The following is a 19,561-nucleotide window of genomic DNA, read 5'->3' as shown; positions in this document are numbered from 1 at the left end:
TAAAATCTTTTAAGGTACTTTTCTGGGGACCAGGCTTGTAGAAGGTTGCAGATTTCATCCGTTACAAATCTGCAACCTTCTACAAACCTGCCTCACCCACAACTATTTCCAGTTCGAGGACAGTTTCTTCCACCAGACAGGGGGCCTAGCGATGGGCAACCCCCTTTCTGCACCCCTATCCAACATTGTACTGCATGTGGCCGAGAAGGTAATTCTCACCCAACCAGAGTTTGCTCATATAAGATACAAAAGATATGCTGATGACACCATAGTCATTTACAAAAAGGAAGAGGACCTAACCCAACTCCTAACTGCCCTCAACAACATACACCCCAACATAAACTTCACCGTTGAAAGGGAACAAAATGGCCACCTCAACTTTCTCGACCTCAGCATCCGAAGACACCAAGACAAGTTCATCACATCCGTATACAGGAAACCAGGTTCGGGCACCCAGTACATCCATGCAAAATCCAACCACCCACCAAAACAGAAAGCTGGAGTATGGATGAACTTTTACAGAAGAGCCTTCACACACAGCTGCACAGAAGATGACCTGCAAGATGAAATAGCATGCGTAACGGAAATAGGCCTAAACAACGGTTACACCGAGCGCTAACTATCCATGTGGTGCGCAAAAACAGAAGCCCAGCTCAGACGCCCAAGAAACAGAGATAACCCGAACCAAAATCCTAAACCCAAATGGATCGCCTTTCCATACCACCCCACCACATCTGGCAAATTTGCCAAGGCCCTCAAACCCTTCAACATCCGAGTAGCACACAAACCCATATCCCAAATCGGAAGGGCACTACCCAACTTCAAGAGATACTACTTACACAAACTCGCATCCCCCGGTGTCTACAAGACCACATGCCAATGCCACAACACCTACATTGGCAGAACCATCCGCACCGTCCAAGAACGGATTAACGAACATGTAAAAGATGCCAAAAACGACACACCAAAATCAGGCCTCTCCCAACACCTCCACTCCACTAACCACACCATCTCCTCCATATCCACACTTCACCCAACCGGCTCTGTCATAGAAAACACCATCAAAGAAACCCATGCCATCATCCAGCAGAAACCAGCCTTGAACCTGGACAATGGACAGGCACACCCAACTTGGCACCCTGTCCTCAGAAAGATCCCAGACCTGAAAAAGAAAAGATGCTGTGCACAGACTAGACACCCCTCCAGCCACGCAGGGAACAGGAACGGCACATTAGCGAGCAGCACGGCCCAGATCCCCAACCGGCAACGCCACCGGACAACAGGAAGCAGACGACTCAAACCAAGATGCACGTGCCAGTGCCGCCGAACGGGAGAAATCGCAAACACCGCCGCCCTGGAACAAACAATGCAGTGACACGGTACAATCTCCGCTTCAAACGCCGTACCCTTTTGTGAATGAAGACAGTGGATCTTCGAAATTAATAGGATTGAACCATTAAATTGTGCAATGCGGAAGTGCAAAATCTTCTAAATTTCACGTAAGTAATTTTAAACCGCGTTTACCGCAACCATCATGAATTATTTTTACAGGTCAGTTATACTATATTAGCATAAAAATAAGCTGTACTTTATATGTATTTCAACTGTGAAAAGTTAAGGTGTGGCTTATATTAGCGACCTTGGCTTTCATATTGTATGCTGTTTAAAAATGGTGCTTATTTCTCATTCTTAAATAATGTAACAATACATCAGTCATGACAACATTGATGACAGTGAGTAGGCCAGTGAAAATCTGTTAGGCAGTTAACAACACTGGGCTGGTACACTCTACATTAAGAAAACTGTTTACGTACTTGTTACAAGTGTTAATAATGATTGATATCGTACCTAACAAGAAAAGAATGTGTTGAAGGGAAATTTTACAGGTACATATTGTTTCCAAATTCTTGGGCCGTGTCCAAATTGGTAAGTGCTCCATCCCGTTCTCTCCCATTGCTTTCGTGTGTCATCAAAGTCGTCCGAATCGACATGTCCCCTTGCAGTGCAGTTGCCACTTATTCCACCAGGAGTCAGCCCGAACGTCACCCACTGTGCTCTGGAGCGCAAGTGCACAGTACGAAAGCAGACGCCAACCACACATTACAATGATTTCCACCTATTTACTACTCATATTAAAAATGTGACATGTAATTTCTTGATTTACAATTATATCGATAAAATGTCCAAGTATCACTGAGTTGGAATATGACTGATAAGCGCAGGGCCACAGCGAGTTCAAGCGTGCATCTGTCGCGCTTTTCACCTCTACCCTGCAACTCCATGTAAGCTGCCAATTCGGAAAACGTAGGTAGGCTCATTCCCCGGATGGAACGGTGCTCTAGGCAACATCTGCTGCCGATTCGGACGTGGCCTAGATATATACAATAAAATTGCTCCTGGTAATTCTTCCTCCTGAAATCTCTGATTATTGTCTTTTTTCCTCCCCTCCCTCCAACTTTAAGAGTGCAGCTTATATACAGTTTTTTTTTATTTTCCTCATCAAATTTTTAGTGTGGCTTATTTCAGGCAAGTATGATATGTCTTTTGAACCTGTATTTATAAAAGCATCTGATCTGATAAAAAAGACAACACACACAAAAGGAAATGAATCAGCAAAATTATTCCATAAACATGCACACACGGTTGCCTTGCTTGGATGAGATGCAGGGAATTATGGGACAAACATTCTGGTGATATCAAGGGAGGTTATAATCATTCGACAGCCAAAGAAGCAGGACATAAAAAAACTGGCAGGGTATAGAATGAGCTTACCTTTTACTGCACACTTATTTTCTTCATTTAATCAATCTCAAACATCATTACTTTCTGCTGACAATTATGGATGGAGTTTAAGTGCTGAATAAATTTACACTTGAATAAAATTTTGAAATCTCCGCACATTTTCCATGCACTTTTGTTTTTGTTTATATTAGGATTAATAACGCTAAAACCATACTCATAGTGACTACAAAAAACAAATTATGTTTATAGCTCTTGAGAAAAATAAGTGAAATGTGTCAAAACTTGGAGTAATAAAAATGTTTATTTTTTCTAATTTTGTGTCACATTTCTGCCACCATTGGATAATATTCACAATGAGGATGAATGATTATCAGGTCAGGAATCAAATCCAGAACTTTCAGTATCAAGCCTGTGAGTCAACAACTCAGCATGCTTACTTAGCCACTGATATCACAGTTTATTGTTTAGTTCTTCAATAACATGGAACTAGATAATGTGGAAAAATGAATACATGAAACTGATTATTCGCACTTAAGTAAATATTTCACAATTACCTTCAAAGCAACAATCAAACATTCTACTACCTGTTTTGTAAAGCAAAATCTGTCTTGTTTTAAATCATGAACAACATTGAAAACTTTGTACTCAATAGATAATTTTTGCATTGTTTCAATTGTTGCTGCATGGTGACAAAACAGCCAATTAATAAACTTTTCTGTCAGTTAAAGCATCAGCACAGGGGGTGTTGTGATTTCCTGAGTCGAAATCAACTGTTAAGTGTAACGAAAGAGGTTCACAGAAGGGTTTAAGCATGAAGAAATGGCACAATAGCTACGGAATATGGTGGTGGGTGCAAATTATTGCAAAACTACGTAGATTTCCGTAGTACATCTCCTGTGTGAGTAATTTAATGAATCTTGGAAAATGTTCGACAAAAATCGAGACAAGAGACTAGTGGTTCGCCATCTTCACCGGGAACCTTCATCTCCGAACACATATACACCAGGTTGATGCTAAGCACTGCACTTCTACCTTAAAGATGAGAGTGATGTTAGCTCTCGAAAGTTTGAAATCTTTTCCACAACTCACCTGGTCGTCAGGCCGAGAGAATCTTTTCATCATTCGTCGCCAGGAAAGCTTTAAGACTTAATTCAAGAGTACACTTGGGTAACTTTTTTATTATGGGCAGATCAGCATCCATATTTAGTCGTTGTGCGAATTACTCACACATTTCGATTAAACAGGTATTCTAAAATACAAAAACTTTTTGTACTTACGTTTCGTGAGTATCTGGTTTTCCAATGAACGACGTTTCGAGAACACCTGTTTCCTTCTTCAGGTTCTCAAGTTACATACGCTATCCAAAATACACCATAGCCTCGTCAATTCTTTTCTCCCAAAATTCCAGGAACAAGGATACAGGTTTGGTTATTAATATAGGAAAAATTGGAATCCATACTAAAACCCTTTAAAACTTCCAAGCCCTTCGTTATTGTTAAAAACACTGTGTAAAACCATCTCAGGCTAAAATAACCCTTCCTACTTAAAAAGATAAAATTATAAAACGGGACCTCCAATTTTACTACCTCGTACTGACCGTAGGATGCCTCCTCAACGAATTTTATCTTTTTAAGTAGGAAGGGTTATTTTAGCCTGAGATGGTTTTACACCCTGTTTTTAACAATAACAAAGGGCTTGGAAGTTTTAAAGGGTTTTAGTATGGATTCCAATTTTTCCTATATTAATAACCAAACATGTATCCTTGTTCCTGGAATTTTAGGAGAAATACACGTGGCTATGGTGTATTTTGGATAGCCTATGTAACTTAAGAACCTGAAGACGGGAACAGTTATTCTCGAAACGTAGTTCATTGGAAAACCAGATACTCACGAAACGTACGTACAAAAAGTTATTGTATTTCATATCAGCATTTAGGTTATTTTTGACAATCCTACAATACTGGGATAAACTCCAAACTAAAGTTAACTAAAACAAAATTGAGGCCCCTAACAAGAAAATAAAAAATGAAAACTTTCTCACTCAATTTTTAAAACTAATTCATTCATTCATTACATACCAAAAACTAAAACTAAACTGTTTCCGAGGATAAAATCTCCCCACCTATTAAAAAGCCGAGGCTGTAAAGGGGAACTCGGCATGCACGAGGACAAACACAGGACAACACTACTCCATAGAGGATTATGCTGACTGTAGGACCAGATGCCAGAGCCTCGTTGGCTTGCAAGAAGCAGTTATCGAGGTGTACTATGGGAAAGTGAGGTTAACTTTTGTTCGCCTTACCAGGCCACCCCTTGCACCCAGTGGTGCATTCCGAAAAATTTGACCTGGTTTACTGCAATAATTCTTATTTATTGTAATATTTATTAGGGATGGGACCGATTAATCGGTACTCTATCGGTATCGGCCGATATAGGCATATCGGTGTATCAGTAAAATTACCGATTATTTTACCGATCCGATATATCGATTATTTTCTGATAATTTAGTGCAAAATTCTACCATTTTGTTGTAATTTTTATTGATAATATCCATGCCCTACTTTCTAAAAAAGTAAATGTCTAAATATGCAATTTCTCTTGCACTGCAGTCACCTTGAAACACACATTTATTAAAGAGGTCAGTGAACCTTTCAGGTTCTTCAAGGACTATTTCTAATTTTATATCGGATCGGTAGAATATCGGTTATCGGTATCGGTAAATTTTATATCGGTACTTTATCGGTATCGGCCAATCCCTAATATTTATTATGCATTAATTAGACATAATAGAAATAAAACACCAATGCAGGAATGCATGTAAAACAAAAACAGAAGCCCTACAAATTCAAATTTTCCGGCAATTTGAATACATATGAAAAAAGTTGGTTTACAGTGCCACTGCTTGCACCCCAAGAGTCCTTTTGTTTTGCAGCTAGAACATCAGGGCATGCAACCGTGTCGGAATCAAAATGCCAAAGCCAATAAGAGGGGTTGGGTGGGCAGCGGCCCCCAACTTTCAATGAAAAAAATCATAAAAATGGGGAGTTTTTTCACATATTCTATAATGTAATGCACCCAGGAACATGAAATGACTTTCATTCGGTTGAGAAAGGACCATTCTTTGAAAATAAGGTTAAAGTTTGCCTCTCCTTCCAAAAATAGCAGGGGAAGAGGTTGGTTTTGGCATTTTGATTCCTGCACGGTTGCATGCCCTGATGTTCTAGCTGCAAAACAAAAGTTACCCGAAGTAGATTGGTCAAATAGTCTAAGTGTTATAACATTTTTTGTCAAATAAGTGTACAAATTTAAAATTCGCGCCAGCTTCCATACGTAACTTTGGAGTGGGGGGAGGGGGGTTTCTTCCACATGACATTTCAAAGTTTTTATCTCAACATCTGTCAGCGTTTACAACCTCACATACAAGTATGAAGGTCTTAAAAGCACATGAACTTTTTAATCAGCACAATGGGGTCACCAGTGACGCATCGGCCGACTACGCCTATATTTTCTATGGGTCACATGTGACCCATTGGCTGAGTAAAGGTTAAACGAGTACCAAGTAACTTTCGAGTGGAAAACACTTGGATGAGCTCAAAATACAAGATGTAAACACAGGTCTATACGTATAGAAAAGGCATGAAGAATTAGGGGAAGCATATATTATCAAACAAGGATATTAAAAAAAAAAAGGTGGTCATGGTGGTAAAGTAAAGGATACTATCTTTGGAGAAGCTCTTGTTTCTCCTCAGGGGTCATAACCACGTGCTCTGGTACCAGCTCATGCTCCGTGATGTTGATCAGAAGCTCCGATTCTAGAAACTGCTCCAAGATGTACTTCGGCGCCATATCAATCAATGACTGGAAATAAGGAAAGAATATATTAATAGGATGAAGTACGAGCTGAATACTTATTTCCATTATGTCAAAATGTACATGAGTATTAGAAGAGAGAATAGTGAGTTCTAGCTTATGGATATCGTTGTATGTTACAGTGTAAGTCGATTATTAAGCCATACAAACCTATGTTCCAAATCCCTTGTATTTTTGGTGTGGAGTGAAAAAGCTTGCTCTTCAAGTTCACGAACACTAAGTTCTTCCTCAACCTTTTTTCTACCTGGCAAGGTGGCTTTATTTAAATTGCGATTTTAAATCAGGTAATTTTTTATGATTTAAGTCACTTTAAATTAGGCTCTAAAAGAAAGGAAAAGAAAGGAAACAAAATATATGTACTGATGGAGTGAAGCTCATACTAACTAACTAACTAACTAACTCTCTCGCCTTCTTAAACCCGAAGGTTCATGGCTGCAGCAACACAGGCCTTCCATCTGTCCCTATTTTGAGCAAGATCTATATACTCTTTTCCATCCCTACCGATTTCCCTTAGGTCCATCTCATTTCTTTGCCTTTTTTGCTTTTCACAAAAATCAGTCAAAAGTAAAAATAACATTAGGTACATTACAGCCCCTACTCGACTCTATCGGGTATGGGAGAAATTCGAGACTACTGTTGTGCACATTTTTGGCTTTACTGGGAATATTTCTGCATTTTTCTGACATATTTGTAATTTTTCATGACATATTTTCCAATTTATATGACATAATTACATACATATTTTACAGTTTTATAGGACATAAAAGTCTCGGGCCCTACATATCACTTTAAATATTCATTGCAATATTATACCACTATATTCACATATGCAATACCAACACTATAAGCTGCTTCTTTAACTACAAAACAGGTTCTTTCAAATATTTTGTACAGTCATGGACAGTTCTGGGTTGTAACACTTCCATTGAAAGTCAATGGGATTGTTACAACCCAGAACTGTCCATGACTGTACCATCTCACACAATTCAAACTACGTTCATGTCATCTCACATTCTGTTGTCCTGGTAACGGATTCAATAAAAGATTGGACAGTTCTATTATTTTCATTATAATTACTTCTGTTTCTATATTGCGTGTAATCAACCTACAGCAAAAATTACAATTTCAATAACAACACTAACAATATTAAAGCAAACAATTAAATCGAACATATTACCCTGAAAATAACAAATAAAACATTACGTATGGTAAAAATAAACAAGGCGTAGCACAGTGATGGTGAATAAGAACAATAGAAATGAAATAAACTTATTCTCACCTGTTTGGCAGAGGGGGTCATGCCTTGCTGTACCACTATGATGGCCCTGTGGATATTCTCCTCTTGCATCCTCTGGCAATAGGTCTTTATGGATTTAATTCCTATTTTGGGCTCATCAGGGAAGAACACAAACATCTGATCTGCAACAGAAAAGGAGCATGTCACGAACCAGCTCTTCTCAATGATAAAATATTCCTTATATGTTTCGAGCTATTTCCTGACTGAAAGGTGACGGCTAAATGTCTGGGTTTGGAGGTCTTTGTGCTTTACATTTCAACAATTCTACGGATTGTTACGGATTGAAAAAGTTACTAGCATAAATATATTAAACTGATTTATGTTATATGCTGTTTTGAAGAACAGAAATTCAATCTTACCTGTAGGATCATCGTTGTGGGCAACAAGAACAATTAAGTCACTTCTAGCAGGTCTCTTTTCACTGGAAAAGAGAACATTACAATCAATGTTACTGAAATACAACATACCAACACTTTTATTTCGATACAAACTAAACAAATTGTAGATTAGGCACACACAGGAGATGTACTACGTAGAAATTTTCTCTCTGCCAAGCAACAGATCTCGTTGCGGTAGCACTGCAGAGACAATTCCATGGAGGTAAAACAGCGATAGCGAAAAATCAGCCAGCTCGGTAGCTCAGCGGTTAGAGCAATGGCACGGTGTGCCAGAGACCAGGGTTCGAGTCCTGGTCGAGCCTGCATTTTTCACTGAAAATTTCTAAACTAAACAAAGCATAGTAGATCTATTTCAATTATGAAGCTTCTTAGCAGTCGTGGGGAAAATAGTGTTCCCTGAGAAGATTTTCAACTACCAGATAGCATAATAAACTTTCCGGTGGGCACAAATAACACTTGGTCAGTTTGGGTACAGGCATGTCTATGTGAATATTCATAAGTTTCAGCTGTGAACTTTAGTAGCAAAATCGAAAGTCGACATTGTTGCAATTAGTCAGATGTGGTAGAAAAGTTATGTAAAATAACAAAAAATACACATAATACTTGCACCAATAACCTCTACAAGCCTGATGGGAGATACAGGGTTACTACGATTTTATGATTATGAAATTCCCTGACATTTACAGGTATTCCATGTCATTTTTCCAGACATGTTTATCATCATGATTTTTGCTTTTGAACCTGGTGTTTTTCAATTAAATATATAATCCGTTAATTATTATGAATATTCACTTTCACAACTTTTTTTTAGCAAATTTTATTCTGCACACACAAGAACACTTAAATGAGTAAAATGTAGAATTACAATCGGCATCAAATGTATTGGGTGCTACAATCACGTGCATCTAGCCTTCAGGCTAAGTTAACAGAGGTACACTACACTATTCACCATAATAGATCTCCACAATATAAAAACAACAGAAAAAGTTCCTAAACCATACACAATTTTTCATTTTCTGGCGGATTTAGTGTCTTAGAAAATGCTGCTTTTTTGCTTACATTTATAAGTGCACACCATCTGGAGAAATTTTTGTTGCATATAGGAATTCTATAGGAAATGCCAACAAGACTAAGATCTATAAAATAATAGACGATCCTCATCTTCACCCACCTTTCCGATAATTATGATCATATTGTCAATGTACTTTAGTGTAACATGTAATAAAATAGAAGAGGATTTTTTTTTATCATTTGCCAGAAGATACCGTTGGTTTTTCGTAGATATCAATCTTTCAATAGGTTTTTATTCAAAGGCCCCCATGGGAAAGTGTCCGATGCTTCCTCTTCCTAAGAGAGAGATAGAAACATAGGGTCTTCTCTCTCTTCGTCAAGGAGACTCCAAGTTCTTTCACAGGAAGTAGCCAAACAGAAATAGAACATTGTGTGTGTGCCCTATTTGGCAAAACCAAGGAGTTGAGGTCTCCTGACATGCGTGACTTTGATAGAGGACACACGACCGGATGGATGAGCTAAGGCTCTGTCCTCTAGAGGTTGTGGACTTATGTGATTTAGGCTACTGGAACTCTCAAAGGTTACTTGAAGGTTAGGGCAAGTATCGGACACCGCACCCACCAGGGTATAAAAGACCCCCCAAATAAGGAAAGGGAGTCAGTCCACCAGAGTTGCTACCGGAGGCTATCAACGTATCTTCTGTCAATCAGTAAGGTAAACAATCTTTGATTAATACTTAGAATGGCGCCTTAGGAACTCCAACTACAGTCTTTGGGACTTAGATTATTCTCTAAAATAAGAAAGGAGGACTTAGACATATATCGTCCTCCCACTTTGAATCATATTCAATCTAGTATGTAAGAACATAACTTGTATAATAGGCTCTACCATTATACCTCTGAGCTATGTAATAAAGGGTAAACATTTGATTAAAAATGTGTATTCTCTGAAAGACACCTTCCCGTAACGCCAAGACCCCCTCTGACGTTACATTTAGTTATCAATCAGATATCTGGAGTGCAAGTTTTACTTTCATATTCTTTCTAATATCAGTATTATAAAAGTGAAAATTTATTAGAGAAATTCGAAGGAACCATAATTTTGCACAAGTCTGAGAATCATAAGAACGAAAGAAACAAGTTTCTAAACTGAATCTTGGGGAGTAGAATCACAAGAACCGAATCCAGAAGTGAAATTTTCTCTTGTAGACTCCAAAATGCACGTAAAATCCAGACGATCTGCAAAATTCCCCGACATTTCCCGGTTTTCCAGACGCATAGCAACCCTGAGATATGTCTCCCACCACCATGTGATAGCATTAACGTGCCACTTCTTAAAAACTACACAAAATATTTCATTTCTGTCTTTTTTGTTTATTTGTATACATATGAAGATGCAACATACTCGAATTACAAAAGAAGTTTTGGCAAGTTTGAAAAGCATGTGCTTGAAAGGTTCATATGTGTACATTCTTGCACGTGGGATAGGCTCCCGTCTGCTAAATGCTAAAAGACATGATGATAGGATTTGGGATACTAGTGCAGGAAATTGAGATGATTATAAATAAAGAATATGATCTGGTCGAGTGAAAGAAAGTATGAAAGAGAACATAAAACACAGATTATGAATTACAATATAAATGAAAATAATAACATTCAATTTTCATATTGGATAACATGTTTCTGATGATAAAAATTGCATACATCATCATGCACTTGGACAAATATGAATGTGTTACATATTGGCTGAAAAAAATAATTATAAGAAATTCTACATTAATGTTCCAATTATACATATTTCAATATTAGGCTATTGAATTTACTTTCATTTATTATGAAACCAAGACAAATGGGACTGTACTTTTATATTAATAAAAATAACAAAATGACAGAATATTGGATTAAAGGTTAATTAGGGCCGGTTTTTCAATGTCCAGTTAATCTTTCCGTTAACTATCTGCCAGTTGGAGATAATCGCCAGTCTTGATCAGCACTAGGGGTTTCAGGTTAAAGTAGCAGGCAGTTAACTAATCCCCACTTCACACTTCAACATAGTGTTTAGCAATACAGAAACATGGAAATATAGGGAATCGATTTGTGCCCTATCTCTTAGTATAGTTTCAAACTGCATCGATTGGCACACAGCCTGGTGTTTAAATGTAGAACTACAAGCGCAGGTGCGCAAGCTGTTCTAGAAGGCATGTTTCTGCATTGGAAATGATTGGAACAATGTATACGTATCCATTCTGTACGATTATGAAATAAATTTAAGGAAAACAAGCAGTTCCAATTTGGCTTTTTTCTAGTGAAAGTTAATCTCAAGTATCTCAAATGATGTTACGGACCACAAGGGTACATACTTTCTTACAGAAGAAGTGTGAAGAACTCGAAAGTTGGAACATTAATAATTCCTGTCTGTTGATGTAAAGACTACAATGCGTAGCAATTTTACACATGTTTCGATTGCAAGCTCTGTACCATAACTGTGCATGTTGGTTGCGTGAGAGGGGGAAAAAAGTTTAGTGAGCATTCTTTCTAGATCAACTTCTAAAAATATAAAATTGATTTGTAGTTTTAAGTCCACTTTATGCACAGGAAGTCTAATCGGGACTGGACCTACAGTTTAAAGTGGGATCCGAACCACTAAGTGCCTCCACCGGGTATCGAACCCAGGACCTCTTGATTACGAGGTGATGACGCAACCACTGTGTCATCGGGAGGCCTAAAAATATAAAAGTATTAAGTAGAAATAATTTTAATTTTTTTCTGTAAGATTTTTTTCCAAGGTGAAACAACAATAAAGCATGAATTGAAGGGAACACATGCAACAAATAATTGACAAAAAAGGGGGCAGAACTTGAACTCATACCATAAAACGTAACATGTGCCACAAGCAACTGCTGCTAACTACTGCACTAAACTGCTGCACAGATTCGAGTGTCCAGTAGACCAGATATCATTCACCACTGTCTCAGAAACTACCAAACGATTTCTGGCAACCAGACTGCTTAATTTCCCTCTTTACATGGACATTGGTTGTGCTCTGCCAAATCATTTCTTACAGTAAGATTTGGAACACACAGGAGATGTACTACGTAGAAATTCCAGGTAAAAATGCCAGGGCTGATTTGGTAGCTCAGTTGGTAGAGAAATGTCACGGAATGCCAGAGACCCATGTTGGTGTTGAAGTCCATGTTGAGCCTGCATTTTTCATTCAAATTTCTTCATCTTGACCATGAAGCTGTCGAGTGGAACTTCGATAACTCCATGAGGCAGTCATGTTACTTTGCAACTTCCAGTTACTTGAACTTTAACTGTACTCTGAAAACCTGGCCCTGGCATGTTTCTGCATTGGAAATGATTGGAAAAATGTCTACATATCCATTCTGTATGATTCTGAAATAAATCAGGGCACGCGGAGAGTCTACATTGTTGGCTATCAACTCATTGTTTGTGTATTGGTTGATTTCATATGTATTATTATGGTTTCTAATCTGGAACTAAACTCTATGAAATTTGTGTGACAACATATGTAGAATTATTTTCTTGTAGTTTACGCTTATTACAAGCATAAGAAAACAGTTTTTCGTTGTGACGTTTCAGGAGAACACACGCTCCCTTCATTAGACATTTATTTCTAAATTTATATCAAAATTGATAACAATTGTTATAACTGTATCTTTAGTCAAAATATAAATAAATGTCTGATGAAGGGAGTGTGTGTTCTCCTGAAACGTTACAACGAAAACTGTTTTCTTATGCTTGTAATAACCGTATTCTTCTTCTTCTTCTCTCTCTCAAAAAAAAGGGAGAGAGAGAAAAGAGAAAGAAAAGGAGAGAAGGCTCCCTCTTTTTTTTTAAAGAAAGAAGGAAAGAGTCTTTCTATTCCCCCTCTCTCTCTCTCTCTCTCCGAGAGAAGAGAAGAGAAAAGAGAGAGAGAGAGAGAGAGAGAGAGAGAGAGAGACAGAGAGAGATTTCTTTCCTTTTTCTCATCTCTCTCTCTCTTTTCCTTGCTTTTTTTCTCTTTTTTTTAGTCTCTCTCTCTCTCTTTCGAAGAAAACAAAGAGAGAGATAGGCACACCCCCATCTCTCTCTAAAAAAAGTCTCTCTCTCTCTCTCTCTCTCTCTTTCTCAAAAAATGGAGAGAAAAAGAGAGAGAGAAAGAGACAAAGAAAGAACTACAAGAAAATAATTCTACAATGCAAGCAATGCGTACATACAAGAAAAACATATGTAGCACACTAATAAATTTAGTACCAATATTTAGGCACAAAACATTCAAAAGGAACAGAAAAAACCTCTTGGTTATACCTTGGTTTATCCCCAAATTGATCCTTAAACTGGTCCAAAGTTTGATCCAATTCATCCTGCGTGACCAAATACCCACGGTCATGGCATAACTGCAATAACAATAATAAAAATTACAATAAATTCAACCAAAGTGGCACCTTCTGACATACGAGGGGAGAGTGAAAAGTTTTGAGCCTCATAGGAAAGGGGTGTTTGAGCTACAGTTTCTCATTATGATTTCTCTACATAATCACATAATTTATATAATCACCCCCCAGATCAATACACTTATGCATTCTGTACTGCAATATGTTTACAGTCATCTGGTAGAATGATTTGTCCTGAGGCTCACACCACTGAATGATCACCTTCGTCCGTGTGGAAGTGAAGTCCTCGAAGTGAATTCTTCATAGCAGGGAAAAGATGAAAATCTGACAGGCGCAGGTCGGGGGAACAAGGTGAATGGGGAAGTGCGGTGAAGCCTCACTTGACCAAAGCAGCCTGTGCAGTGAGGCCTTGCCGACAAGAGGCACCGCATCATGGCCTTGTCGGCCATTCTCTGACACTTCAACCTGACAAAAAAAAATTGAAGAAAACATGTGAATTTCATAAAAGTTCGTACAGTGTGTTCTAAAACTCACACCTTACATCCTCCAAAACGTTAACTACCTAGCATCACTTATTCCATGTGAGGCTCAAAACTTTTCACTCTCCCCTCCTTGTATACCGCGTGAGGCACCTAAAAGTACCACCTGAAATAGCGAAGAAACCAGAAACGGTAGCGATGTGAGGTTTGCGGGAAACAATAATATCAAATGGGGCTCGTAAATCGGAGGTATGGGATGGGTCGAAAAATATCGACATATGGGGCATCTGGAGCAAAGTCATATTTTTTTTAATGGAACGATATACAATAACATGCATAATATAAAAGAGCACACGCAGAGAAACACAACGCCGTTGGTCTCATGCATCTACAGCACATAGGAACGAAGATATGGCCATGTGAAAATATGTAAACAAACTAACAAGTGGCCCACTTGACCGTCAGTACCACGGCATCTAAGACTTCTCACGTGCCTGACAGAACTGCGTTTACGCAGAGCAAGTTTTGATAGCAGGTCCACGAGATCGTGTGAGTTCATAGCAAGCAGTCGTAGTGGTAAGAGCGAAGATTATGGTGTTCACAAACATAGAAAAAGCGGACATGATCCTGATTTATGGGGAATGCCGAAAGAATGCCTCAGAAGCCTACCGTGTGTACGCAGAGAGATATCCGGACAGACGACAGCCATCTCAACGTCTGTTTGGTAAGTTATTTATTAAATTAAGAGACACCGGAAGTGTAACACCACGATCACGTGTGCGGAACAAGCCAACTACAGGTGAGGCAGGTGCGAGAAATGTTCTCGCCGCTGTTGCTGTGAATCCGCACGTTAGCTCCCGTGAAATTGCCAGGGATGCTGGGATGAGTCAGCGAAGTGTATTGCGCATTCTGCACACACACAAGTTTCACCAATATCATATCTCCCTCCATCAGGAACTTCACAGGAATGATTTTGTGGACCGTGTTCGGTTTTGCACATGGATGTTACGACACGACACACCCGATTTGTCACGTATCCTCTTCACTGACGAGGCAACTTTTACCAATCATGGAAATGTCAACCTAAGGAACATGCACTATTGGTCGGTGACAAATCCACATTGGCTTCGCCAAGTGGAACGCCAGCGGCCATGGAGTGTGAACGTGTGGTGTGGTATAGTGGGTGAACATCTCATTGGCCCTATTTTTATACAAGGGACACTGAATGCTGACCGATACATACAGTTTTTACAACATGAACTGCCTGTACTATTGGAGGACATACCACTTCAGACAAGGAGGGAAATGTGGTACCAACATGACGGGTGCCCAGCTCACAGTGCAAGACGCGCTACAGCATGTGTGGAAAATACATTTCCAAATCGTTGGGTTGGACGTGGAGGGCCTGTCAAATGGCCGGCTCGTTCCCCAGATTTGACACCGTCCTGTGGGGAAAGCTGAGGGACATTGTCTACCGGGATGTGCCAACAACTCGAGAGGATATGCAACACCGCATTACTGCGGCCTGTAGGGACATTCCCTACATTCTGTGCAACGATCTTTGCGTGGGCGCCTCGTTGCCTGTATCGCAGCTGACGGCCACCACTTTGAACACACATTTTGACAGGTTTTCGCTTCTTACACAGTGGTTCTTTGACATACTGTCATGGTCATTTTCATTATGCTGTAACACTGTCAAATACATGGTGCTGACGATGTCTACTGTATTTTTTCTTCCTTTAACACGTTCTGTCTTCATCTTGTCCAATGGCTTCCGACATCTCATACTTGTACATGACGTCGTACTGACGGTCAAGTGGGCCACTTGTTAGTTTGTTTACATATTTTCACATGGCCATATCTTCGTTCCTATGTGCAGTAGATGCATGCGACCAACGGCGTTGTGTTTCTCTGCGTGTGCTCTTTTATATTATGCATGTTATTGTATACCGTTCCATTTAAAAAAATATGACTTTGCTCCAGATGCCCCATTTGTCGATATTTTTCGACCCACCCCATACCTCCGATTTACGAGCCCCATTTGATATTATTGTTTCCCGCAAACCTCACATCGCTACCGTTTCTGGTTTCTTCGCTATTTCAGGTGGTACTTTTAGGTGCCTCACGCGGTATACCCCTGTCTTCCATTGAATAGATATCCAGAACTACCCTTAAATGGGTTTGTCTAGATTCTAAGAGTACTAAGAACTTACAAAGAGAAAATGATTAAGCGATGCAGCAGTAGTTTCAGACTAATAATTTTCATTAATCAAAATAGTAACATACAGTATAAATAACATCACACAGTGTAGACCCATTGCTATGGCTACAGCGCCTTGAATAACGTAGTGTGGAAAACGACCCAAGAAACTGGTTCCCCGAGACGATGACAAGTAGATGGCAGTGCGATCGACCCAGGTGCTAATTTTGTTATGAAAGTAATGCGGCTTAGTTAGTTTTTGGAATATATTGTGTAGATTTGTTTCTCTAGAAAGGCGGTAAGTGAATTGATGGAAACAGTTACATTTGTGGAGTGATTTGCAGTCACGAATGGCATTAATTTGGAAAGAAAAGTAAAATAAAATTAATAAATAAATAGCATGCGTAACACAAGAAGAAACATCGCAATGTGATTCCGGACGTCAGGTCTTTGACTGTGTATTAGAGTTTATTTTTCTATGTTATTAGAATATAAATAGTATCCTGAGAGATATTTCATACCGAGGCGACAAACCACGAGTGTCGCTTGAAAGCGAGCAGTTGGAAATCAATGCAGCCTTTCGAACCGTAGGGACACAAGCTCTTACTGCACCGTATCCTCAAGGAGATTTTAGACCAAAGTGACATGCGACAAACGATACGAGGATTTCACACCAAAGCGACATGGGTCATTCGGTCCAAGGCAACTTTCATACCGAAGCGACACATGTTGCTTGGAAAGGAGCCAATCAAGAGCAACATTTCATATCGTAGCGGCATGACGGGAAGCACAGGCCAGCGTTCGGTTGGTGAAATCCTCAAGCGATAAGTGTCGCGTGCCGCTTGTCGCTTTGGTGCGCAATCTCACTAAAGCAAGACACTCATTGCATCGCGAATGCGCGAACAACAAACCACGACAACACGTTGCAAGCTATTGAGGAAATGGCCCAGTTTGAGCGACGCAGAAGCGACAAAGCAACATGTGTGGCTTATCGTGTCGCCTAGATCTGTTGTTGTAATGTGCGGTTTATCGTGTCGCCTATCTGTTGTTCGCAAGCAACGCTTGCTAATAGACTGAAGGCACCATGTCACTTGTCACTTAGTTGGGAACTCCCCCTGTAGCACGTCGCTTCGGTCTGAGCACCCTTCCTTTAAGCAGATTTCCGACCGAAGTAACAACTAACAAGTAGCACGCGAATAGGCCATATGAACGTGTCGTTTGCTGTTTGGACCCTCATGTGCAATGAATGCTATTTTACAGTCTGGAAGTGTGTGTCACTAGTGTGACAGTGTGAACATCCCATGTCGCTTGTCCCATTGGTTTGAAAGTTGCCTTATAATCATGTCGATGGCACTAAGAAAGTTTTGTGGGGTTCCCCTTGTCGTTTCATGCAATCATCATTATCATAATCACCGCGATTAGTTTAAAGTGGAAGAAAAGCGACAGTAAATATCCAAAATACAAATGCTTCAGTGTGTATATCTTTAAAAGAAATGATGATGATGATAATAATAATGAACCTAATTCATACACAAAAATGTAGTTGCCAAGAGCATTCCACGCGTATTTTTTTCTCCCGTATTATTAACGAAAGTATGACGATAACAGGACGTGGTCGACTGTCTAGAATGTTCGTTAATATCTTCGCGACCACTGTACCAAATATCATAGCAATTATCACATTCATAGAAATGCTTCATGTAAAAGAATCAGACTCCATTTACTTCCATTATAAGCAGTCGAACACCAAGCACCGGGGTCAACACCAGCGCCTCTAGCGGATCATTTTCGAGTGGAACCAGCCAGAGAGCGCAGAAAAATGCCGTTTTCCACACTACGTTATTCTAGGCGCTGTACTATGGCTCTAACTGCTATGTGGCGTGAGCACTTTCTAATCCTCAATCATGGAAGAAAATTTCTCCCAGCCATAATGGGACAAAGTACAGGGTGATTCATACAAAACTGACACAATGTACGTGAACAACAATAAAGCTAGAAATAATTTCACACATCTGAAATGTAGCATAGATATGGGAGTTTAATATAATAACCTTTAAATTACATGCTGAACATCTCCTTCGCCCCTCCTGAAGGCACAGCTAGGTACATTGTTCTATGTTCCTAGTCGTTTGTTGGAGTATTGTTGTCAATACCAATGATTTCATTTGAAATGTTCTTCAAGTCATCCAGAGTCCACATTTTCCTTAATAAGATACAGCCAGAAAAATAAGTCTGGGGGTGTCATATCAGGTATTCTCGGTGGTCTTAAGTTTCAGGAAATTATCTAACACTTAAACTTTGGATTAGCACCTGTTTAAAATACTCTTGTCGTAACTCTATATCATTTAATACCATGAAAATTCGTAGTATGTACTGTATATATAGAACTCAGGCAATGTGTCGATGAAAGCTACTGAATCCTTCACACCTCGTACTCTCTTGAGAATGTGTGAATCACCCAGATGTGCCATGTCTCTGAAACTAATTGGAGCATCATGTCGTAATCCTATTGAAATAAAATGAGAAAGAAATGTGCTAGATCTTATGTGAATCACCCTGTAATATCTATTGTTTTGTGCAAATGAACGATGATGTAATGAAATTGACAAAGGGAAACTCAAAAAACACCCATGCCCAGGCTGGGACTCGAACCTGTGATCTTCGATGGTGAGATTGAAAGATGACCACTATGTGCTTGGCCATCAAACTATCATTAAAACCATACAGAATTTCACGGAACACACAATCACAACTGAGTTGGTGTTTTAAGTCCACTTTATGCACAGTAAGGCTAATCGGGACTGGACCTACAGTTTTAAGTGGAATCCGAACCAATTGTGCCTCCACCAGGTATCGAACCCGGGACCCTTGATTACAAGGTGACGACACAACCACTGTGCCATCGAGGAGGCCCACAATCACAATTGAGAAGCACTTACCGTACTGTAGACACTACTGCATATACGATTGAAGGCAAAATGTTTTCCATTGAGTGCAGAATCTACTAATCGTGATTGTTTTACATAAATGATTCATGACTCTACATTTACTATCCTATTGTTATTTTATTCCCACAGTACCATATACAGTGCTCGAAAAATTTTCTTCAAAGCTAGCCACCAGCTCTGAAAATCAGGTGCAAGGAAACCACCTACTAACAATTGTGTAT

General features: G+C 39.4%; 1 protein-coding gene across 3 annotated transcripts in view; it reads right to left on the bottom strand.

Annotated features, from left to right (window-relative positions):
• The window catches only part of Polr2E (DNA-directed RNA polymerases I, II, and III subunit Rpb5), a 33,374-nt gene that overhangs the window by 5,954 nt on the left and 7,859 nt on the right, over positions 1-19,561 (bottom strand). For all 3 annotated transcript variants that reach the window (XR_014440775.1, XM_083112183.1, XM_083112184.1), the window contains exons 2-5: positions 13,628-13,716; positions 8,268-8,329; positions 7,891-8,030; positions 6,460-6,599 (exon numbers count right to left, since the gene is read on the bottom strand). Coding sequence is in view for 2 of the 3 variants with exons in the window: in XM_083112183.1 (XP_082968309.1) it covers positions 6,460-6,599; positions 7,891-8,030; positions 8,268-8,329; positions 13,628-13,716 (431 nt within the window). In the remaining variant the exon portion in view is untranslated. The remainder of the gene's footprint in view (positions 1-6,459; positions 6,600-7,890; positions 8,031-8,267; positions 8,330-13,627; positions 13,717-19,561) is intronic.

Source organism: Lepisma saccharinum, chromosome 26, assembly GCF_977018435.1.
Source record: "Lepisma saccharinum chromosome 26, izLepSacc3.1, whole genome shotgun sequence".
NCBI lineage: Eukaryota > Metazoa > Arthropoda > Insecta > Zygentoma > Lepismatidae > Lepisma > Lepisma saccharinum.
This window is presented reverse-complemented; position numbering and strand designations above follow the sequence as displayed.